Genomic DNA, 24,692 nt, shown 5'->3' on the forward strand with positions numbered 1-24,692 from the left:
TGAAAGGTTAAATCCATACTCCTATTTTGAAGGGCAGGAACTATGACTGCAGTTTCCATTACAGACAATATAACTTCTGTTTGTTGAGCCTTTGGTTAATTTTCTGTTTGATGATAAGATACTGCAACAGTGTCTCTTCACAGTTTTTAAAGGCTTTTGCACCTTTTTAATGCGGACTTGTGTTGAAGTCATCATCAACAACAGAGCAGAGCTTTTACACATCACCAGAATGACCATAAATCTCACCAATCATACTACTTTTCTTCAGCTTTTCAGTGAAATGCACTGAGCAGTCCCTAACTATGTGAACAGATTCCTAAATTCAGGGTTACACCTGAGCTGAGAATCTTTCAGGCAATTTCATTATAGTTCAATGTACTTCAGGATTGTCAAATTGGAATGTGAAAAAGCACCACTATTCTGAGTCTAACTCAAAGAGTCTTCTCAATAACAGCATCTACCACAGATTTTTAAGGTCTGAATTAAATTTTTTTTAGGGACACACTAAAGCCTCTGAGATCAAGGTAAAAAATCCTAAAGAGCTCTCCAAAACACAGCACAGGCACAGGATCACTACTTGTGAAATCTTGTGGGGACCCCTGGTGGTTCCTGGTCCTTACTCTCCCTACTAACAATTTTCCAGCTTCAAAGAAGTGAAGAAAACACCAGTCAAAGATGAACATATCCAGTGTACTGTCTTAGGAGTGACAAGCCTTTGGTCACTGGAAACAAAGAAGATCAGGGACTAATGTGTATGTCTCAAACAGTGATAGCTGGATGGTTGTGGAGCCAACCAAGGACTATTTGTAGTAAGAGAAAATTATTAGTACTGACAAGAGAAAGAACAAGATGCGGCTGGAGAAAGGGCCATGCAAAGGTAGGGCAGCACCTCTGGGACAAACATCCTTGGTCTAGTTCACAGACAGAAGCACAACACAGTACAGCACAAGCACAGGAATGAGGCCAAGGTGTGGACACAGACCATAGAGACAGATCAAGACTGTCCAAGACCCCTGGAGCTCTCCAGCCCATTTCCAGAACAGTCTGAAAGAATGGACTGCATGCAATGGGTAATTTGCACAGAAAACAAGAAACCTGCCTTCTTGGTGAGGAAACCTATATATTAAAAAGCATCCCCAGCAAATCCAGGGGCACCCCCAGGACATCTCATCAGCTGGAATGATGCTGGAAGCAGGACTAGTGATCTCTTTTTCTCTCTTTTCCCTTTCACCCTATCCCTTTATGCAAAACCCACTGCCATGCACCTATATAGACTAACACAGCAACTTTCATGCCAAACGTGTAATGCACTAACAAAACTTTACTGATTGTTTGCAGACCCTCTGACTTTTGTTGTTCCTTTTGACTACGTGCATGTATGGCTCTTGAGTGCTTCCTTCCCCTTAAGGGAGGTACATCACAGCAACAGAGTGATAAACTGACAGATGCAGTACATACAGCTATTTAAACTTCAAGGCCTGGAGCCCTGAGAATAGGCTTGCTCTGTTTCTTGCTCTGGATCCTCTCAGGCAACAGTCTTAAGGACTGATCTGTGATCAACACCTGGATCTGACTCGTGGCTGATGTCTTTTGCTAGATACACAGAAGCCACCTTAATTTTTAAAAATGGCACTTCCAACCATTACTAGTAGCCATTCTAATAATTTTCTAAGGATTAAATGAATATATAAATCTGTTCAGAGTGACCTGAGAACATCTGATGTTAAAAAACAAGATTGTTAATAGCCCGTTCCTGCTTTTTAATAAAAAATTATGCTCTAACTAAATGAGATTTTAAAAAAATCAAAAGGCAGTGAAGCCCTAGATGCACAAACAGCACCAAAAGCAAAGTATTTACTAAATCAAGAGTGTTAGCAGTTCACGATGCACAGCAAATTCCCCTCACTTGAATATTCTTCTCTCCTGTTGTAAAACCTCGTTGAAACTTTGGCATCTTCCAAAATTATTTGTATTTTTGTCAGGGTCTACAAAAGGTAAACAAGTTTCTGGCAGGAGAGTCACGAGGGAAATTTACTGTTCAATAGTGGTATCAAGTTGAAAACAAGACTCACGGTTCATATTTTATGAGGAAAAAAAGAAATTGGGTTCATGCATGAGATTTTTTAATATTACCAAAAAAAAAAAAAAAGGAAAATCAGCTACAGTTTACTAAAAGACTTCTACCTAACAGACTGCAAAAAAGGTGAGTTATCTTAGATATGTTATATTATCACAGAGATGAGGTCAGTTCACTGAATTTATAGATCAAATTTATTAAAAATAATCCATCCTCTACCTATCCAAAGGAAAAAAAAAATTCTTTAAAATTTGTCTGAGATTTTTCTAACTGTAGTAATAAACACTGTGACATAAACACTTAGTGCACAGATTGTTAGGTATCCTCAGGTGTCTTAAAAGTTTCACTGTCTAAGTTAAAAGAAAATTCACATCTCAGCACAAAACAGAAGAAAACTGGTAAGTTCATGAGACTGAAAATAATTTAAGGTTGTCTGAAAGACAAGAAGCAAAAAGTCAAATTAAAGGAATCATCAGTTTTCTTTCCTAGATATACTCTGGAAATTTGTAAATTCACTTTTCAAAGTCAGAAAATGAATGTGTTTGGAAGCACGTGGAGAACTGAATTTTTTTCCCAACATATACACAAGAAATTAAAAGCGGAAAACTCAGGGGAAAAAGCTGCAGTAGATCAAAAACTTGAGATAACACATTATAACCAAGAAATCTGGCAGAGAACACTAATTTTGAAGATAAAAGTGGAAGGAACTCAAACACAAACTTATCTTTCAGGAAAACAAGTACTTGAATTTACACTGGCAGGATGTCAAAATATGAAATCACCCCAGTAGCTCTATCTTGAATTTAAACAAAGAGAAATGCCATTTTTTACTATTTCAATTAGGAAGCATTTCTTCATTATTGCAGTATGAACTTGCAAAATACACATTTGAGTTCCATCTCCTCTGAAATTTTTAGAGGAACTTATCAAAATATGTCAAAAATAAGGAGAAAAAATAATAGCAAAGGTTATTTTTATCAAAGGGTCTGTGCTTCAGGACCAAACTTAATTCACTTTTTCATTTCCTACTCCTCCATAGCCACTGAAAGTAAGCACAGTCTACTCCTGTAGAAAGCCAGAGGAAAATGCTTAATAAACAAAACAGCTGAATGCCTAAAAAGTTCAAGGGAAAAATACCTGACTAGACTCTCTGCAAGTTATTAAAAATAATTGCTGGTTATTGTAACCCACTATGAAGCTACAGTTTCTGTTCTTTACACTCATTTCCCGGAATATACACTCAAGACTACTTACTAGATAATCCAAACTAATAAGGGTACTCCAGATGTAAACACATTTGTAACCATTTTCACAGTTTTGTCTAGAATTCTTTCTATTACACGTGAAGCCTATGAATTACTTCATCAACTCCCTTCTCCAGTAATAAAAAATATCAGTTCATTAAGTATAATTACTATCACAACAATTTACATTTTTAAGTTTCTATGTTTTTAAAGCAAAACACATTTCCTCATATTTTCCCAGCAGAAAAAAAATATTATCTGTTTTATAACCCTCATATCATAATCAATTTAAATGAGCATTGTTTTGTCTAGACTTTGTTCTCCCAAATGATTTTATAAAGGCTTCCAAAATTCAAAAACAAGTTTCAAGTTAAACAACTCTAAAAATTTATAATTGTTGACTTTCTACTACTCTGAGCATTTTCAGTTTGCAAAGCATGGCACATAAACAAGCACGAAGTACTGTATTGCAGAGCCTCCTCATTCACAAGCACAGGTAAAAAGCTGACCTGACACCTGAACAGCTTTACCAAGTCAGAAAACATAGAACCTCCACTTTCAGGTTATGACACAAAGGAACAACTGCAACAAGGAGGACAGAACTGGGAACTTGCTAACAAGCATTAAGCTGAAATCTTTATTTCAGGAAGATAAGCAGGGAGAGTACAAAAGCAGTTCCATGTACATGATCACTGCCACTGCTGGCAACCTTTGGAGTTTACTGGGTTACTGCTGCTGTCCAGGTGCCAAAGCAAGAAATTTAGGAACATGCAAAATAGTCTGAATTAGGAAATTAACTCAAACTGGCACTATCACTTCTGGCACAAATCTCTTCAGCAGTAGAGCTTCTACTTTTTTAATTTATGACCAAGTTAAAAATATCCCTACTGCCAAATTATTGTAAGACTTGACCCTGAAAACTTGATCTGCTCAGTTACACCTATTCACATGCATATGAAGTCAGCTAAATAAGAGCAGGAAAAAAACTATCTCAGTGTTCCTAGAATGCCTTTTGGCAATAGTTATAAAATTGGAGCAGTTGTGCTGGCTCTAGTCTTTACACTCAAGGAATGCAACTCTGATGTTCAAGGTAAGACACACACACACACACACACACACACACAGAGCCCCCAAAGCAAAGTGGGGGGGGGGGGGGATGGGGTGTGGAGAAGTCAAATTGTATATTCAGTGAACAGGAGAACATATATGACACAGCCAGACCCATCTGCTTGTAATCAGCAGTGTGTTTTCACTTGCAGGTTACTTAAACATCAATTTGCTACAAAGACTTGGTGTGCAAGAGAGTGGTTCAGAGCTATGCAATCACAAAGAGCAAAGGCCAACAGCTTCAAGTATCTTTCCTGGTCAAGACTTTGGATAGGCTTGTTCATATTACTAGTGGAGAAGAGGGGAAAAAGGGCGGGGGGGGAATTTTACCCAGGATTACTTTAACTTTTTCAAGTATGCACCACAGAGAGAAGAGTGGAATAGTAAACCACTCAAAGAGGGCACTGTAAAAATTTGGGCAAAGAAAACCTTGGAATGCAACAAGTAAAATGTGCTCCTAGAACATTACAATAGACATTGTGTATGACATCTACTATTATCATAAAGAATTATCATATAAATTATATTATATACCATATAAAGAATTTTTAGGATCAACACACCACATATACTAAATCAACACACCACAATACTAAACAAAAGCAAACAAGAAACAAGCTCCATTTTTCTGAACACCATGTAAATTCTGTTTTCACATGTGTTGCAGAGAGATGCAGAGTCACTGTGTTTCAAGATGTGAGTTTCAAGCTACTACCTGTAGTTTTCCCAGAGCAGAACTCCTTCCCACTCTGACAACTTTGCAGCAAGTTTATACCTCTTTGCCAGCCAGAGACAACACATCAAATTTACAGTAGTTAGCCAAGTGAAAGACTTATCTTAGCAAAACCAATAGAGGCAGCTGTAAGCTCTCTTTTTATTATGCATCACAAAGGTATGTTTCCTATAATGCACAAATATTTTTTTAAATTTTACATTACAGCATATTGACATTTCCTTAAATAGAAAAACAGTTTTGATGACTATCTGCTTTCAAATCTGTCATAACAACACATCCTTCGTTCAAATAGCTGTATCTGCAAAGAAGTGTCTCTGTTGCTAAGGGATACTGAAAATAAACCCCTTCACAGGTCCATCAAAAACCATCTGAAAGCAAAAAAAACCAGTACACCTGACAATTTCTTCCACAGACTCTACACCAGAAACTTCAGAGGTCCCACAACCTCCAAAAATAAGGTGCAAGTCCTCACACCCAAATGACTACCATCTACCAGTATGTTGCCAAAAATATATAAGCATCTATTCTAACATAGGCTAGCCCTGGAAACATTTAAACTTTGGTTGTAAGGCCCTATTTTACCTAGTTTAATACTTTAAAGTGTGACACAGCAAATTTACTACACTGCACTGAACAGAGTTCACTATCAGCACACGATTTTCCACAGTCACATTCAGAGCCATTAATTTTAAGTGAGAATTGATACACAGTTGTTTTACAACCATTTCCACGGTTTTGGCTAAGGAGGGAAAGAATTTTTGACAAGCAGAGAAGATAATACGAAAGAATGCAGTCAATATTCAGTTTTAACCTCGCTTACCTGCACACCCATTTAATTATGAGGCTCCAATAAGAGTCCATTACCTCTCTCCCTTGTATAAGAGCGGCCCTACTAGCCAAACCCGTGAGCCAACATAAAGCGAGCAACTCATGCAGAATAATCCTTCGAGCGCTGGTTACGTGGGGAGGAGACCCTGGGCATTCCCAGCCGCAGACCCCCCGCTTTCCGTATGCGCACAGGCGCTGCCCGGAAGAACACCGCGATGGGGTGACAGGGTGCAAGCATCCCGTGTTTACGCTGCATAAACACGCGGGGCATTCCCCCCGTCATCCCGGCCTTTCGGGGGAGGCGCACGGACGAGGTGAGGGACCCGCGAGGAGCCACCACGGCCGTCCCTTCCCGCCCCCGGCCGCCCAGAGCCATTTCCCCGGCGGGGGCTGCCTGCTCGGCTGCCCTCCTCCCGCCGCCTCGGCCCCTCTCGCTGCCGTGCCGTGTCCCTGGGCCGCGGGGGAACCCGAGCCTGCCCCGCCCCGCTCCGCTCCGCCCTGCCCGTACCTGCGCGGGCGGTGCCGCCCGCTGATCCCCGGGGAGGCGCTGGCTCATCCTCCCTCCGAGCGCCGGCGGGACACGGGAGCTGCCCCCAGACCCACGGCCACTCCGCCGCCCGGCACCGCCCCCTGGGCCCGGGGAGGGCGGGGACTCCCACCGCGCAGAATCGGCGCCTGTCGGGCCGCCGGGGTCAGCATCGCCGTCACTGCTGATTCTGCTTCCCGCGGTCCGCCCGCCGCGAGTCCAGCCCCCGCTCCCGCCCTCCCGCGGAGGGGCGCGGCTTCCCGGAGGCTCGGGAGGGGCCCGTGCCGGGCTCCCTCGCTGCGAGGGCGGGTTGAGGGCCCAGGGGGAGGTAGGACCGCGCTTCAGAACGAGGTGGAGGCGGTTTCCCAGGTAAAGGAGGCAGGGAGATGCTGGGTACATTGCGGCATCGTTCGGCTTCGGGCTAAACTGCGCCGCCTCTAAATTCCAGGCGCTGCGGAGGCCCCGAAAGCTTAAGGGCTTTATCTGCAGACAAAACGCAGGTGTCGGGCTGAGCATGGAACTCCTGGGTACTGCTAGCCGAGCTGCTGAGGCAGTGTGGCGTTCACTTAACACACAGCGAATGAAAGTTCCGCCAAAACGTGTCAAGTCGAGGGGTGGATTTTATTTTTTTTTCTGTATTTCAAAATCCTTAAGGGAAATGCCCTGTGCTCCGTTTATGTACGAGGCTAGCAATTCTGGAGGGCACCGTGCCCTGTGCACTCGGACTGAGAGGCGCGTTGTGAATCACGAGTTTTTTTGCCCATAGGTGCCATTAAGGCGCGCTTTGGAGTCGGGAACGGAGGAGCCACAGGTGCAGCCCAACCCTCCCCGGTAAGCGCCACGCTCAGCCCCGCCGGGGCACGTTTCCCCCTAGGAACGCCGCCCCGGGGCTGTCCTGGGGCAGACACCTACCGCCGGTGCCGGGCTGTGCGGGGCTGCGCGATGCCGGGCTGTGCGGGGCTGCGCGGTGCGGGGCTGTGCGGGGCTGTGCGGTGCCGGGCTGTGCGGTGTGCGTCGCTCGTGAAACACTTGTAGCTGTTTGGGGGGGGTTCTCCCGAAAACGCTGACACCCGCGCGCGCCCCGCCCGTCACGTGACCCGGGCCGCGCGTTACCAGGGTGAAGTGCCGCTAAGAAGGACAGGGCGGGCAGGACCGCGGCCACGCCCCGGTGTATGCTCGCCCAATGGGAGCCAAGCTTCGGAGCGGGTTCGCCAATAGGGGCGGAGGGGGCGGGGCCTTGGCAGGCGCGAGGCCAGGTTGGGCGGCCGTGGCCGCGGCGGGCAGGTATGGCGGGGTGGGGACGGGGCGGGAGCGGGGTAAGCTGAGGCGGGGCGGGCGGGGCCGCCCTCCTGGGAGCCGGGCAGGTTGCGGGTGGTCTCTCTCAGCCACCCTGCGGCGGGGGCTCCCGGCCACGCCTCTCGCCCCGGTGCTGGGCTTGCTCTGGCTGTGCGGGGGCGGCGGCCTGGCGGGGCCCGCTTGCGGAGCGCGGCCCAGTTCGGCCCCTGCCCTGCCGTGTCCTGCCCTGCCCCTCCCCTGCGCGGCCCTGTCCTGGCCGTACGCTCCGGACGGTATCGCTGCCTCGGGGGGGTGACTTTCGGCGCTTTCCTGCGTGTCTGTAATGGATGAACTGACTGCCCTGAGCTTGAAAAGACAACGCCCTGTCAGCGCTGATGTCCTTTCTCTGGACGCCTATTTTTTCATTTGCCACATGTAAAAATAAGCTGCCTAGTTCATAGAAGATTATATACCCGCTTTGACTGAACTGTAACTTCTCGCCCAAAGGCTGGTTACTGCTCATTTGCATTTGCACGGAGCAGCATGCAGAAGCAGCCCCAAGCCACAACGCCTAATGCGGCTGATTTAACTGTAGAATAATCCTGATTGTTTCTTAAGTAGGGCAGAAAGAGAACTTCAGTAGAGTCATGCGAAGTTCAAATTGTGTCCCACATGCTGAACTTTTACTGAAAGAGAATTTTGAACTTAATACCAAGTCCTTCTTAGGTTTAGAAGTGCAACTTTGCATTAAATTGTCTTTATGTACTGCAAGAAAAAAGCCCCAACCTTACCAAGACACTGCAGGCTTGTAATTTTAATCTGTAATTTTGTAAACTTGTAATTTTCCTTTCCCGGTAGTTATGCTTAGTCTTAGCAGGCTTCGCATCTCCTCTTTTGATGAACACATTGCTTTAGATCCCTCTTGTTTTTGCCTTGTTGTGCTAATCAAGTTTATTCTGCTTTAGTCTGCTTTCACAGTATAGGTCCTGTTCAGCAGCATCCTTGTCTAGTACATGGTAATTCTGTAAAAAAAAAATTAAAAAAAAATAAAAAATATATATATCTCATTGAGGAGACACCCTGATTGTGAGATGTGTGAAGTTTAGATCTCAGCTACTAGGATCTCATCTTGCAAGGAAGCTGGATACAGCAAAGCAGACATGCTATTGGTTCTTGCAAGTGAGGCTTAAGTGAAGAAATCTTAGGACTCTTTTGTCTTTTTCAGCTTATGGAAACTTCCTCAGGGTATGGAAGCTCTTTTTGCTTTAAAAAGTGTAATCTTTTAGTCTACTGTGAATTTGCTCTGACATTTGTCACTTTGTTGTTTGTTTTGCCTGTTCCCTGTGCTGTTCTGACACATCTGTATATTGCCATAGTTTCTGCTTACAGCTCCCTAGTTTTCACCAAAGTATTTTTTAATGTAGAATGTTAAACACCATCAAAATTCACCTGAGTGTTCTTTTTAATCTGAAAAGGTAGTGTAAATGGTCAGATAGTACATGAAAAATAGTGACTTGTGCTATTTTGTAATAACTTGTTTTATACACAACATGAAGAGTCTTTTAGTCAGACTTCAGGCCACACCTTTCTGTATTGAATAATGATTTGAAACATGATGGGGATCTGTTCAATTCAGTCCATTTTTGGCTTCATTTTAGTGATAAAAAAGCTGGACTTAATACTCCTAAAGCAACAATGCATAGGAATTCCCCTTGCTTCCATTCTTCCAAGTAAAGTTGAATGAAAGATTTTTAACCAGGGGCTATAGCTCTATGATGTTTGTATGCCAGCTGAATCGGAAGTCTTGGCACTGATTGCACTGATTTATTTAAAGACAAAACAGATCCTTTTTAGTCAAAATGAAACATGAAACAGGTTTTAGTTATGCAGTCCTTGTTGGTCCAAAATGAGCTAATGGTACCAAAATAGAATTGAGACTAAGAGTAGATGATTTACAGGAAAGCAACTGAAGAGACAAATGGATCAACATTTTGAGTAAAAAAAAAAAAGATACTATGTCTTGATTAGGCTTGATCACTAAGTACACCTAATTAAATATGCTCACTTTTTTTTTTTTTTTTTTTGTGTTGTTTTGTGCTGTTTTTTTCCCAGTACTCAAGTAAGGATGCCGTAAGACAAGAACTATGGATAAATATATCAAAGTACGGAAGATTGGAGAAGGATCTTTTGGGAAAGCAATACTTGTCAAAGCTAAAGAAAATGGACAACACTATGTTATTAAAGAAATAAACATCTCTAAGGTGAGTGATTGTTATTAATAAATTCATGATCCGTTCTTTTTGTGTTTCTGCTCTCACAAATCATTGTTTTCCTTCCAAAGATGTCAAATAAAGAGAGAGAAGAATCAAGGAGAGAAGTTGCTGTTTTGGCTAACATGAAACACCCAAATATTGTCCTGTATAGGGAGTCATTTGAAGGTAAGATGAACTAAAACAGTAGAACCTGAAGTAACATGAGTGACTGTGCACTACTTACTGTACTTAGTCTAAAAGTCAGGGAGTTTTCTCTCTTTATTAGTATTTTTCATACTTTTATTACTTTTATTATTTTTCATATTTTTTTTTCAGAATTCCCATTCATGTTTAAAAATAATTGTAATTCAGGAAAAAGGGCAACAAATAAACAAATATTCATGACTATACCTTACATGCATTGCTTTTGGTTGATGCTTAAATGAAAGATATTCTCTCGTTTCTCCAGAGCATAAGTCTCCTTCAATATACCCCAGCAACTGGAATGCTTGTGTAGGTTAAATTACAGTCTAAATTTGGATATTGATAACCTAGCAACAGCAGTTTTATGTCCAATTCTGTTATCTTAGAGTGCAGTCTTCAGTAACTGCAACCATATCATTGCTTTCAGAGCTGGAAAAATAGATGGGACTGTTTACTTCATCATTCACTGAAGGAAGGAGAAATATAATTCTACACGGTCTTCACAGTGAATGTCTTGGGAAATTGGCAGAACAGAAAAAAGATTCCAAAAATCTATTATGAAATCTAAAATATTATTAAAAGCCCCTAAATATTATTTGAAGTGCTGTTTAGAGATTCTGGTCTCTTCTTCTTTCCTGCCTTTCTTCTGACTTTCTTATGTCTTTTGCCTGGGGCTTTCACTTTTTCTTTTCATTAAATTGGATTTTTGAGACATAATCATATTACGTAGCCACACTTCTGGTTTATAAATACATACTGCTTTCTTCATTGTGGTAGAGGCCTGTTCCTTAAAGACTGCTTTTTTCTTACAAGATAGATCCTGTAATCCATAATTCACAAGACTTTGTGTTGCATCTTTATTGCTAGAACACATTGACTTTGAATACATTGAATGTAAGGTTTATATAAGAAAATAACTTCAGCAAAAAATATGCTAGAAATCCAGACTCCTAAAATAATACTAATTAAAGATAATAATAAAATAATCAAACAGAGAAACAGCTTTAAGGGTTTGAGGTTTTGAAAGGCAGATTTCAGAAGCATTCTGTGGGAGTGAAATTTAAGTGACTTAGGTGATTAAATTTATTTTAATTCAAAGTTTTTTAAGTGCTGTGACTAACTTTTTCATAAAATAGGAGTTCTTTTTCTTTTGAGCAGCATGTGACTGATTTTCTGCAGTTATTCATCTCTTCTCAAAATCATGCCTAGTATGTGAGTAGTGTAGTTCTTACGCTTTTGGCAACTTGCAATTTGCTTCTGCCTAATCTGTTTTTTCATCAGTAACTGGGAAAACCATAACTTTGAATGAAATGTATTATGTTTGTTCATACCTCCTACTGGAAACTTGCATGGGATTTTTTGAAGTCTCCTGAGATTTCATTCAAAAATGAGAAAATAATTGTTTCCATCTCTCATTGTCTGCTGGAAGTTCTCTTACTGTTCTTCAGACTGAGATAAACTGCATGTCTAGTATGAAAGCTGGTGGCTGTCATGTTCTGGCAAGTCCAGGTAAAATTCCAAGAAAGAACAAGGCAAATAGAGGCAACTTAAGATCCCTATTTTTAGGGTAGGGGGATCTATAGGATGTTTGAAAGAAATTTGAAGATTGGTTTTATATTGCATTCATAAAATGACACCTTTAATTTCATAGTGGTTTTGAACGCCACGTTGGGGCATTGATACAGTAGATGTAATTCTTTTCTTCCCCTATCAAAATAGTCCAAAGTTACCAAAATGGGAAAATTAGGTTGTGAAACTCAAAATAATAAATATTTTTGCTTGAAGTTTGTAAAAAATGGACTAATAAATTACGTCTGAAGCTGCATGTGAAAAAGTAAAATTTTTGTTGCTTTTTCTGTGACTGTAGTGAAGATATTTAGAAAGTTAAGTAAAGAAGGGTCTTGTTTTTGTCTCTTTGAAATTCTTTGTCTTTTACTTTACAGAAAATGGCTGTCTGTACATAGTGATGGATTACTGTGAAGGAGGAGACCTATTTAAAAAGATAAATGCCCAGAAAGGAATCCCGTTCTCTGAAGATCAGGTAACAGCAAACTGCTGCTATAGTGTTTTGTTACAGGATACTTTTTCATGAATTTTAAATTATTTTGGTTCAAGTTATAAATGTGGCTGCTTAAACTAAAATGAGATTCTTATATAGGCATTCTTGTTACTATTGGTCAATGTAGTATCATTAAAAAGCAAAACCAAACTAAAACACAAACAAAAAAACCAACTGCACAAAGAAAACCCAGAAAGAAAATATGGTTGGAAGTCCTGGGCATGTTACTTGAGATTTTGTCTGTATGTGTAAGATGCTTTTAAAAGTTTGATCTCTTGTGAATTAAACCAAATGTGAGACATGAAAAGTACTGAAAGGCAACATGAATATCCTTAAACCTCTGAAATAATGTTTTTAAAGATGTAATGGCGTAGGATTTTTGTGTTGCAATACTGATTTTCATGTGTCATAAGCATAAAATAATATACTTTGTAAGTATAATAATATGAAATATTACTATAAATATTGTTATATGAAATATGGAGTTGGGATCATTCACAAGTTCATTTTGCCAGTAATAAAAATTTAATATTCTGCTGATATACTTCCAATACATTTTCTTTTTCCACAGGACTGGTTATAAAGTAATTTTTAGTGAAAGAGAAGTGACATGGTTTGGAATAAATGAGAGGATTTTAAGTACAGATTTGATTTAATTAAGTAAAAATAAGTTATGTAGGATTCAGGGTGGGATTTTTATTAGGACTGACATGTTTCTTTGTATATAAATCGTTTCTATGCTTTTCTGTCCGCGTCTAGTAGGATCTTAATTTACCTGGGATTGGAAAGCCTTTGTAGTATATGAAACATTTGGGACATAATTTGTAAAACTTTAAATTTTTCTCATTTGACCTCACTTTTACAAGAAGGACTTCAAGTGGAAAAGTGAAAATTATGCCTTGCATTTTACTATAATTTTTTCATGTATCTACTTCTAAGTAATGAATGTACAACTCTTATTCACATGGCAGAGTTCTTTTCATTAGTCACTTCTTAAATTGTGATTTTTGCAAATTGACCCAAAAAAAGGGCATTGTTGGCTTATTCATAATCTTCTAGTTACATATTTATTGCTTTTCTCATCAAAATCCACTTTGTATTATTTTTTCTTTTTAAGGTAAGATACACAAAATTACTACTTTTAAAATAGGTGTTCCTGTGAGCATTAAGCTTCTTAGGACTCTTGGTCAATTAACTGACTACAAGAGGACTTGCATTGGCTATAGCAAAATTACAGTCTTTTAATTTGGAAGTTCCACATCTTAGGCATTTTAGCCAATCAAATCCATATTGCATACCTCTGCTAGGTTTATAATACATAATGAAAATAGTAGTCTCAAGCTTAATATCAAATTTGGGTAATAAGCATCTTTCATTAGAAGGTTTACATTACACAGGTAGTACTATCAAGTTTTTAATTACTGTGTGGTATAAGTGAAGAGGGGAAGTTTTCAGATAAATGACGAAGTTGATGTTGCATTTTCTTTCATGAATAGATCCTGGACTGGTTTGTACAAATCTGTTTAGCACTAAAACACATACATGATAGAAAAATCTTGCATCGCGACATAAAGTCACAGGTACGTAGGTGACTATTTTTCAGCTGATTTGTCTTTCAAAGTGATTGCATTCATAGCTTCCTAGTTTGTTTATGGAAACATTTCTAATACTGGAAACACTTCGTCAGTCTGCGGGATGTATATATATTTGTACAAACAGATGAGGCCATTTGATGAAACTACAAGTGTTACTCATGTATTTTTGTGTGGGGACAGAAAGGGTTATGTTTGACAATGTGAAGTAGTGTTTTCTTACATTAATGAAGTAGGACTTGTATGAGTCTCGTTTTCCATAGTAGTCAATAACAATGACTTCAGGGGGATTCTTTTTCTCAAAACATGTAGAGAACAAAAAGTATGCAATTGTATGAATATTTTAATTAACAGACTTCTTAACATTTCTATATCAAGAATATATTTTTAACCAAAGATGGAACAATACAGCTGGGAGATTTTGGAATCGCCAGAGTTTTGAACAGGTAACTCCTTTTTGATACTGTTTTTCCTCTGACTTAATTTAAATTGCTTTGATCACAGAAAACAATTCACTTCATGTGAATTAACTAATTAACATCCATATTTATTTTTGTTTTAGTACTGCAGAGTTGGCACGCACTTGCATAGGAACACCATACTATTTGTCGCCTGAAATATGTCAGAACAAGCCTTACAACAATAAAAGGTACTAATAAGGATTTTATTAAACATTTTTGGTAAAAAGAAGAAAATGAGTGGACACCTGTTAGTTTGTCTGTTACCCAAGTAGGTACTGAGCTTCACTGTAGAGGTGGCACCTTAGTAGGTCTGTAGTAGAAAGCAATGACATGGAGAGATGACTTAGCTTAATACTCCAAGTTCTAGATCTAGTTGTGTTCTTAATTGTGGCTCTAATTTGGCCTATCTGCACAGTGCTTGTACTGCCTTCATTTGTGCACGACCGATGTGAAACTCTGTTAAGGATGAAATACAGCAATTTGATTATCTGAGCACATGATGTGCATAGATGGGTGGCTCAGCTTTGCTCCAGATAAAGTAGTCCTACAGATACTTTGCTTAGATCTTTGCTGCCCTGTACTTGGTAACAGCAGCAGCCTGTACCTGGTAACAGTGTCCCGGTGTAATTTAACAACTGTTAGTAAGTTACTGTAGCTTATAGCATGCAAGTTGTTAGTAAACACAAAGCAGTTGCATTTGTTCCTTTGAGTGCCTTACACTCATTTCAGTGTATTTCTAAAGAGATAAAAAATGTTTCAATTCCTTCCCTGTAATTTCTTCTGCATGGGGTTTGTTATCCAATGGTGTTCTAACTAAATCCTGTAACGAGTGAGGGCAAGTTTAGTCACTGCTAAACAGAACAAATTGACTTCGGGAATTCTATTTGCTGAATTAGGTGATGAGGGTTTTTTTTTTTATTTTATTTGTTTAATTCAAAGATCTTAAGCAAATCTATATATTTAAACAAAAGAAGCCTTTTTCCATATTTAGTCTAATTTCTGTGGCTGATGTGGTTCTAAACTGGAAGCCAAAATAGCATTGTCTGGTTTTCAGGGTGGCCTTATTTTGGTTGATGAATTGGTCTTGGGGTTTTTGTTTCCCTGGGGTTTTGTAGGGTCAAAGCAGTCCGTAGAGGGGAGCTTGTACACACTCAAAAATCCACCCTTTTCTTCTTCAGAGACAGATTTCACAGATATAAGTAACTTGGCAATGTTAACCTAGAAACAAATTTTGAAGTAATGTGTTCTCTTTGATTTAGTGATATCTGGGCCCTTGGTTGTGTTCTCTATGAAATGTGTACACTTAAACATGCGGTGAGTAGAAACTTCGTGTGTCTCTAGAAGAGTAGTGATTTCAAACAGAATTTATTTCTGATGTTATGCAGATATATTTTAGTTGATGAAAGGCTTTCATGGTAGCTGTTTGAAAATAATCTTCAGCATTTTCATCTGTCTCCTGTGCCAGCCAATATTTTTCGTTGGTGTTTTGTTTTGTGCCAGTCTCTCAAACATCTTGTTTTTGATGGGTTGTATTAGCTGAAAAAATTGTTTGGTCTTGTAATAAAGGATACTAGGAATAGTGGGGGGCATTTGTGGGGTTTTTTTTGGTTGGTTGGTTGGTTTGGGGTTTTTGTTTTTGTTGTTGTTTGGGGGTTTTGGGGTTTTGGCTGTTTGGTTTGGGTTGGATTCTGTTCCCAAAAAAGCTTGAATTTATTGAAAGCTTCATTGAAAGTCTGAATTTGGATTTTGCTTTTTTGCAGATGGATTAATGTATTTCTGTGTAGAACAGAAATAGTGCTTAGAAAAAACTCCCAAGGTGGAGGAGTTGCCATTTTCCAGTTTTTCCTTTTTCCATATACGTGTGTTTGTAGTTTGAAGAGTGTGTCTTCATCATCCATTTTTCAGTTAGGAAGGGAAGAAAAATTCTGGGGTTTTTCTCTCCTGTTTTGGATTTTTTGTGGATTTTGTTTTGTTTGGATTCTCTTAGTAGCCATTTTTATTAAAAGAAAAAGATTTTAACATCATGAAAATGGAAAGAGATTTTTCAAGAGATAAGGATTTAATTTCGTTTCAACCTCTTGTAATTTCTTCTTGCTTGGTTTTTTATGTGGCAATACTGCTAACAACACTTAATTTCTGAGAGTTGATGTCAACAATTTGTTTTCTGTAAGCTGGGTGATATGTATTGTTTTCTTTTTATAGTACAAAGGTGTTGAAATAGTGCCCTCTGTTACCTGAGCTTAAACTGAAATCTAAGCATTCCCTTGGATTTCACCCTGAATTAATGTGAATACTTTACATTCTGTAGTTTGAAATGGAGGAATGCTAAAAAAGGCAGGTGGCCTGTTGTAGTTCAAAGCCTTTGGAAGAGGAAGTCAAGCAGATAATTATTTTTTTCCTTAGTTATATATCATTGTCAGTCTAGATCTGGAGGGAAATAATTACTTGTTAGCAACATTTATGTCTCCATAGTTTGAAATACCTGTATTGCGATGTATTTTTAATTGGAATTTGAATACTTGGCAACAGATTATTTTGAACTGCTGGTGTTGACCTTAAAAATGTGTATGTTGAGGCAAAGGAAGCTGTACTGTTAGTTTGGTTTCCTCATCATCTTTATGTGCAGCCTTGCATGTAGACAGGCGATAAGAATGACTGTTTTCTTCCTTGTGTGATACAGTTCGAAGCCGGTAACATGAAGAACTTGGTCCTGAAGATAATCTCTGGACCTTTTCCTCCTGTTTCTATGCATTACTCCTACGACCTACGTAATCTGCTGTCACAGCTGTTTAAAAGGAATCCTAGGAATAGACCATCAGTAAACTCCATATTGGAGAAAAACTTTATAGCCAAACGGGTTGAAAAGTTTCTCACACCAGAGGTATGGCGTTAGTTTTAATTCTAGCTTTTCTAAAAACATCATAGGACTTTAATTTTTCCTTATTCTAATGTTAATATATTACACGGAAAACTGGAGTAATGGTATTCCCTAGAGCTCTTATAGACAGGGTTAGTTGAGGAAAAAATAGTTGTACCATGAACTGTAAAGAAAAGTCTCAAATTATTAAGTGTTTGGTAGTTTCCATAAGTAAATCTAAAGTGACATTTTCTGAAGTGCATTGTTTTGTGTGTTTTTCTATATTATGAGGAATCACGACTGAGATTATTTGTTCAGATATGCATCTTTTCATAAAATGCTGCTGCTAATTATTTCAGCATTGTTGCTGTATAGAGTTTCTTCAATATGTTTTTTGTTTGTGATTTGGAATGGCCTGAGAGCCTCTTCTGGAAAATAATGCTAAGTAAAATCATCTTTAAATTTCTTGAGGTTTAAATGTGTCATGTGTATATACTCCAAAAGGTTGCTTCTTATTCTGTTTGAAATCTATTCATATCATTTGGTATCTAATAATGTCCTTCTAATATGAATCTAGTCAAAAGAGATTGATTAGTAAGTGAATAATGGAACTGATATAAGGTAAATAAATATAGAAGAGAAAGGACACAGAGGAAGTTCTGTATAAATAATTCTAATGGCTTCTAACTCACAACTAAAGAAATGTCATGAAAAGTCCATATATAATTGGAATTTCTATTGTGTTGAAATAGACTTTCAACTTACTTCATACTGAAGTCCCGAAGAAAGGTAAAATTCAGAAATCTTTACAGATAAGTTTATTCTAACATTTGCAACAGTAATAGTTTGATCTGATTTTATTTCCAGTAGCTAGAATGGATGTGAAATTTTTATTTGGAGTTAGTCAAAGTATAATCAGTAATAGGCTAGTAATAGGCTGTCTCTATCACCAGATGGTGATACTAATTTGTCCTAGATTGAGTATGAATACTTTTTTTTTTTAATTTTTCCAATTGTACCACAGCTGGTTTTGACTTAGAGGTGTTATCTAATATTTAAAACAACAACAACAAAAAAAAAACCCACAGAAAGCACCTTTTACTAAATGTATCCATCTGGTACATTCATATTCACCAGGAGGTGGTAATTTTGTGACACAGCTGTAATGCTTATTTTCTTTCAGTATCATCCATGGCTCATGCTGTTGTCCTCAGTTTTCCTTATTTGCAGTTTAAAAATATGGTATCTTCAGGTAGTTGATATCTTCAGGATGTTGCAACTGTTGCTGAAATCCTATTCTTAAATGTCATGAAATCAGTCTTACAGGTTTTTTTATGTAAATTCTTTCTTAAGCTTCATGGTTACTAAGCTGCATTAAAGAGCAGATCTAAATTAGCATCAATTTTTAGAAAGGGGAAGGGGCTCTTTGTTTCTTTCCTGTCACTAAAGGTGTTATTATGGAAACATCATACTTCAGTTGCTATAGCTTACCACTCAAATAAAAGCTTCAAGATCACTGAAATACCATTAGTAGGAAACTGTAGGAAACTGTGTGACTTCTGGCTTAGAGAATCTTTGATGCCAGACTCTATAGATGAAAAATTTGCTCTGCCATCATGTTCAGAGTCATAAGTTCTGCACTTTGGTTCTTGTTTTGTTTTTGTTTTTGTTTTTTCCAGGTTTAACTCCTCAGCATCCATTGTAACTGACTGGTACAATGTACTGACTGGTACAAATCATAGGAATCTGGGTAGTACAAGATCCTGTAAAGACTATTCCAAAACTGACACTTTTCATTTTTCCTTACTGCTTTTCCTGAATTATTTTTCATTTCTACTATATAGGTTTTGAGGTGTTTGTTTCAGAGTTACCTACAGTAGTTAAGATGATGGCTTATTAATACTTGAATATTCTTTGTCTAGTCTCAAATTTTTCACCCTGGTAAAAGTGCTTTCTGTGTTTTATTATGCTAATTTGATATGCCTGACAGCACACCATATATGTGTTTCCAGATTCCACATATGTGGTCATCATCCCATCTTAAAAAGAGTAGCAACACTTTAAAACTGCAAACATTTTTAAAGAACTATTTTTTTGACACAAGCTGTATGAAAAATTAAGGTGAACTTTGGCAGCTACTCAGAAACCTAAAATGAATTACGCAAAAAATTGTGTTGGTGCTCACATTAAATTTATTCTAGATTCTTAGCTAGTTCATAAATGAGATAACGTGCCATCCAGAAGTCAGACTAAATTGCTTTTTAAAATTACTTAAGTAATTTTAAACTTTAAGTAATTATGCCAAAAAGGCTTAAAAATACTCCAGCTTCATATTGGTGTTGGTAATACTATATTCAATACATCAATTGAGTATTCATTTAAATGTAATTTACAGTAAGTGCTCTTAGATGCTAACTGATAATGGCACACTTGTCTGAAAATGAGTTCTTCTTAACTTTGGTCACAGGTACTATTGACTAACTCTTCAACTTGTTTAGCTTATTGCAGAAGGATTCAGTCACAAAATTCTCCACAAGTTTGGACCACATGCTTCACCAGGTAAGTTAGTGTCTATACTGCTTTTGCTTTCAGCTCAGTCAGTATCTTTTACTGTTTTTTTGGTTTTGTTTTTTTTTTTTTTATGTGTTCTCATACCTGACTGTGGAATTTTCAGGAAAAAAGAGAGATGAAGCAATTTCCTCCCCTCCCCTGAGGAGCTGGACATATGTTGGGTACAAATAATGCAAATACAAGCTATGGGCCTGTAATATATTAAGTATACTTTTTCCTTTTTCAGTATGCTACACTTCCAAAATTTAAGGAGATGGTGTAGACTGCAAATAATAGAACTAATTCATATGGCTTATTTATATCCCTTAGTAATGACAAGTGGCTAATGAGAAATATGATTTCTTAAGGAAAAAATGCAGGATGTTTCATGAGAGATTCCAAGATAAAACCCTGGCTTCAGTCTAATTCAGTAAAATTTCTGCTAATGGTAACAAAGTAGATTCATTCTGTCGAGATTGTCTTCATTTTAATGTGTTAGTTTGCCTTTTTTTTTTTTTCCCTAGATATCTTTTCCAATTATTCTATTTCCCTGTAATTATTTGAGGCTTTGGCAAGGGCTTTGGTATTTTTTGATAGTGTTGCTGTCCTCCTGTTCTGTGGTAAGAGAGCCCTGCTAACACAGAATCAAACCCACAATATTGGTGTATTCAGGAAACTCTGTGGGGAAAACAGTATCCCTGAAGGCCATTGAAGCTCTTCTAAAACTCATCTTCTGCTGCCATTAGCATTGCAGGTTTCAGTCCAGTGTTAGTGGAGACAAGTCTTTCTCTCCATTCCATTAGGAAACCTCTTCACTGTGTGCATCACCACTGTGCAGTAAAGCAAGGCAGCTGAATTAAGTGTCAGTTATCTAGCTTGAAGGTTTAAGATTTAAAAGCCAACCACTACAACTGGCCAGCCTGGGTAGCTCAAAACCAGTTTTTTTCTAATTTTTTTTTTTTTTTCCTTTTCAGCTAAAAGACCAGTTCAAGAGCAAACACTGACTTCAGTTGCACCAGCTCAGAAAATTACCAAACCTGCTGCAAAATATGGAGTGCCTTTAACTATTAGGAAGTCTTGTGGTGTACCTAAAAAGCCTAATGAGAAGAAGCCATTGACTAAAATTAAACAGGTAAGAAGCTAAATTAGTTAAATTGAGCTGTTTTGTTCATACATTATTTAAGTACTGTGCCTTCCTTTCCAAAATGTCTTGGTATGTAGACACGCCTCATATACCTGCAGAGAAAGTAGAACTAGTAGTTTAAATGCTTGGCTTGCTTCATTACTGATTGTTTGTTTAGTTGGTTTTCATATAATTTTTGTAAACTCCTACTTTAGGCTTGGGTTTTTATTCTGAGGCTGATTACATTTGTGTGCTTTTGTTTGCTTTGTTGGTGTTAACCACTCTAAGAAATATTGGAAGCTTGTCATGTATACCAAGATCATTGACACTGGATAAGAACCTTTGCATCTTTTTTCTTTGTTCCAAAATAATTTCAAATTTTCAAAATATGCAAATTTTTTCTAGCCATTTTACAAAGTGTTGTCAGCCAGAAAAACTGTGTAATTGAAAGAGGAGTTTCCCAGATATAATTCCATGAGCTAATGAGAAAGTTTTCTGTATACCATCATAGAGTACTTCTGATCTTTCTTCCTGTTGTCTTCTGTGTATTCCTTATTACATAAAACTTTTATTTTCTCTGTCTTTATTCCATTAATTACTGCAAGGTCAGGAATTGTTTTTGCAACAGCTGCTTTTGAGCTATATGCACATGACAAGCAACTAGCAACCAAGGGGCTGTTGCTTCAGCAAGAGAACTAGTTCAGATTTTGTTCTGAATAAGTAACATTGTTGTGGGGTTTCTTTTGGTTCATTTTGGGGTTTTTTTCTTCTTCCATGGCACTTCAGAGAACACAATACTGAGACCTCTATCTATCTATCTGTCAAAGTTGTAGGTGTATAGAAAATTATCCTTGAGATACAAATAATCCGTGAAGGTCAACAGTTATCAGAAGTTTAGAGAAAAGCTCATTGATCACACAAGCCTTGGCTCATGAAACACAGTTTGGAAAAGCAAGAAAGGAGAGTGCAGACTTGTTGTGTGTCCTTGTGAAATCACGAGGTTTATGTGTTTTAAGGCTTGCTTGCAGAACCATCTATGGGTCTTTCTCACAAGTTTCACCAGCCAACACTGATCCAACTTGCCCCAAGACTTAATGTGGCAGACTGAGGAAATACCCTCTTCCCACGTGGAGCGAGTCACTAATACTGCTATTTTAAGACAGTCTTTTTGTGAATTGTACGTAGTGATAAGATGTGGGATAGAAGCAAGGGCTACAACTTAATACAAATTTTCTTCTCTGAGTCTGAGCTTGCAGCTCTTAGCTGGCTTTTCAGAGGGGCATGTAAGAATCTTCTCCTTTATTTAGTAATTTTGCCTTAACATTATATTATTACAAGTCTCTGAAGGTTTCCAACTTACACAATACTTGATTTTAAGGTACCCATTTGGCAGGATTGCATGTTGTCAAAAGAAAATGCTGTGAAGCTCTGTGTGTTCTAGTATGGCCAGAAAAAAAAAGCTTTAAAAATAATAATGGCTTTTTTGAGAAGATTAGAGTAAACAGCACATTTTGTTAACTATAGCTGCTTCTTTAGCAGGTATTCAGTGGTGACTGTGTTGTCAGAGGTAACAAGAACCTTAGTTAGAGTTGGAATCAAGTGAAGTACCAAGCAAAAGAGCCCTAGGATAACCTACCAAGTCTTTTCTCCGAAAAAGAGAATCTTAATATCTAGGCCCATCAAATAGTTACTATAAAGAAAAGATTGTAATGAAGAATGATACCACCAGCGAAGAAAAAATTAAGACAAAACAGATTTAAAAATTACTGCCTTGAGCTTTTGAAGAACTTTTAGAACATGATGAATAAGTACCCCTAGATCATAGCAGTGCTTTTCACTTCAAACCTTCTGAATAATCAAGTATTTCAAATCCCATTTAGTGCACACTCAGTTGTGACTTTAAGAATAAGTTTTCTGATAGAATTTTTCTCTCATTCTGGCATCATGCTGTCTAATTTGAAGTTTCACCTTTTATGCAGGCATTTCCAACCCCATTGATGAAAATTATTCCATTAGAAAAAAGGAGGAAAACGTTTGAGTTATCATGAAATCATCTGTTTTCAAACTGAGCAAAAGCCAAGTCCACAGCAAGAATGATAAAATACAACCTTCAAACCTTTCCTCCTCATCTTCTTTCCCAAACATTATATAGCAGTGATTTCTTTTTTTTTAATCCTTGTTGACCTACACCAGCAATTGGATCAATAACCTGACTTGACAGAGTAACAGCTCAGTAGTAAGTACCAAATGATATGCTTATTTTTCAGGAACCTTCAAAAAAGAAAAGGTTAGAATTGCCTGAAAAAGAAAAACGCCAGAGAGAGCAGGTAGACAAGAGTCTTTAGATTTTTCTTATTCCCCCATAGTAATTTTAATGAAATACATTGTGGTGTGGTGTGTAATGTGCAGTGGTTTGATTTCCCAGTTCCTTAACATCTTTAATCCTTACGCATTGCAGATCAGTTTACCGAAGGCAGATGAAATGAGAAGATTGGAAAAAGAAAGGGTAAAATATGTTTAAAATGTGTTAAGAGTGAAGTTCAATTTTTACTTAGTGGCTCCTTGAATTTTGTTTTCCTGTATTGTTTTCTCCTTCAGATGGAACGAATAAACAGAGCCAGGGAACAAGGATGGAGGAATGTGCTTGGTTCAGGTGCAAGTGGTGTTAAGGTTGGCAGCAGATGCAGAAATGTGATGCAGTCTGTTCCCCCCTCCTTTGATTACATGAAATGGTCTTCTCTTTACAGAAAGATCTGCCCTTGGAGGTCAGCTCTTGGGGTTGTCCATTATTAATCTGTGGATAATTTGAGATAGACTGTAGAAGCTCCTCCCTGGCCTTTTGGAGATTGTGCAATTTTCATTTTTAATGTTTCCTAAATTTCTGAATCTCTTCTCTTTCTGCCAGTAATGGTTTTCATGCACCACTTTCTTATTTCCACACCTGCTTTTGCTGCTTTTCCTGTGCTGAGTGTATGCATGAACAGCTTCTTTCACATTCAAGTTTGCTCTTGAATTTTTTTTCCTAGGTTTTCATATTATAGTAATGGACCTCTTTCCCAGTATTAAACACTTGCTTCTAAACATTCGTTGTTATTTAGCAACATAAGAGTTTCTATATGTTCATAAGAAGTTCAAGAGTGGGGTAAAAAATTCTGAGTAAATCCAGTTCTTTTTTTAATGCAGTGTTCTGTTTAGCCATTCACTTTGTGCATAATTTAATCTGATTCCCATGACAATTTCTTTTTCCCTATTTGCGCATGTGATATTTTCATGGAAACATAACTGTCCTGGAAAGTAGTCTCATAAAGTTAGTTGAATATAAAGGTCTGGGTGCTTCCATCAGACAGATCCAGTGCAGGAATTTAAGTAGTGCTATGGTGTAAATCTGTCTGACAATAGAAATCGGATTGAAACACAGGGATTTGTTGTGGTCTTAATGAGTCTTACGAAAACACTGGGCACAAACATGTTTCGTGGGGTTTTTGTAAGCAAGCATTGACTAAGCAATAAAGTCAAAATGGGTAGAGGTTTTATTGCTATTCCTTGTACAAAAATGAGGAATACAAACCAACCAGGTTTCAGTAGCTGCTTATTAAATATTTAATTTCAAAAGAAATATCATCTTTGGATGTGTGCCATACATCTTATAAGTAAAGCTTAAATATAAGTGAAAACTTAAGCATACCAGACTTTAAAAACTACAGAGTGCTGATTTAATGAAAGAAAAATCAGAGAATGTAATTTGCCTCCTCTGTTGTCCTCCTCTCCTTCAAGGTCTAACTGGCAGGCACCAACACAAGC

At 38.2% G+C, this 24,692-nt stretch overlaps 2 protein-coding genes across 54 annotated transcripts in view; one reads left to right on the plus strand and one right to left on the minus strand.

The window, feature by feature from the left end:
• Window positions 1-7,626, minus strand: part of CLCN3 (Cl-/H+ antiporter 3) — a 62,204-nt gene extending 54,578 nt beyond the window's left edge. For 2 of the 4 annotated variants that reach the window (XM_086890365.1, XM_086890363.1), the window contains exon 1: window positions 7,480-7,626. The gene's annotated coding sequence lies outside the window, so the exon portion shown is untranslated. Of the gene's footprint in view, window positions 1-6,500; window positions 6,640-7,479 lie in introns of those variants that run through there. The other 2 variants (XM_086890364.1, XM_086890362.1) reach the window with 1 other exon arrangement.
• NEK1 (NIMA related kinase 1) overlaps window positions 6,643-24,692 on the plus strand; it is a 42,373-nt gene continuing 24,323 nt past the window's right edge. For 13 of the 50 annotated variants that reach the window (XM_086890302.1, XM_086890304.1, XM_086890321.1 and 10 more), the window contains exons 1-14: window positions 7,501-7,802; window positions 9,906-10,054; window positions 10,135-10,231; window positions 12,193-12,290; window positions 13,805-13,888; window positions 14,279-14,346; window positions 14,463-14,549; window positions 15,621-15,675; window positions 17,042-17,242; window positions 19,717-19,777; window positions 20,743-20,900; window positions 23,159-23,218; window positions 23,350-23,397; window positions 23,490-23,561. In XM_086890302.1, the coding sequence (XP_086746428.1) occupies window positions 9,938-10,054; window positions 10,135-10,231; window positions 12,193-12,290; window positions 13,805-13,888; window positions 14,279-14,346; window positions 14,463-14,549; window positions 15,621-15,675; window positions 17,042-17,242; window positions 19,717-19,777; window positions 20,743-20,900; window positions 23,159-23,218; window positions 23,350-23,397; window positions 23,490-23,561 (1,206 nt within the window). In that variant the 5' untranslated portion in view covers window positions 7,501-7,802; window positions 9,906-9,937. Of the gene's footprint in view, window positions 6,888-7,284; window positions 7,350-7,470; window positions 7,803-9,905; window positions 10,055-10,134; window positions 10,232-11,407; window positions 11,462-12,192; window positions 12,291-13,804; window positions 13,889-14,278; window positions 14,347-14,462; window positions 14,550-15,620; window positions 15,676-17,041; window positions 17,243-19,716; window positions 19,778-20,742; window positions 20,901-23,158; window positions 23,219-23,349; window positions 23,398-23,489; window positions 23,562-24,692 lie in introns of those variants that run through there. The other 37 variants (XM_086890310.1, XM_086890312.1, XM_086890332.1 and 34 more) reach the window with 11 other exon arrangements.

The sequence above is a fragment of the Cyanistes caeruleus genome, chromosome 5 (assembly GCF_971803275.1).
Source record: "Cyanistes caeruleus chromosome 5, bCyaCae1.hap1.1, whole genome shotgun sequence".
Taxonomy (NCBI): Eukaryota; Metazoa; Chordata; class Aves; order Passeriformes; family Paridae; genus Cyanistes; species Cyanistes caeruleus.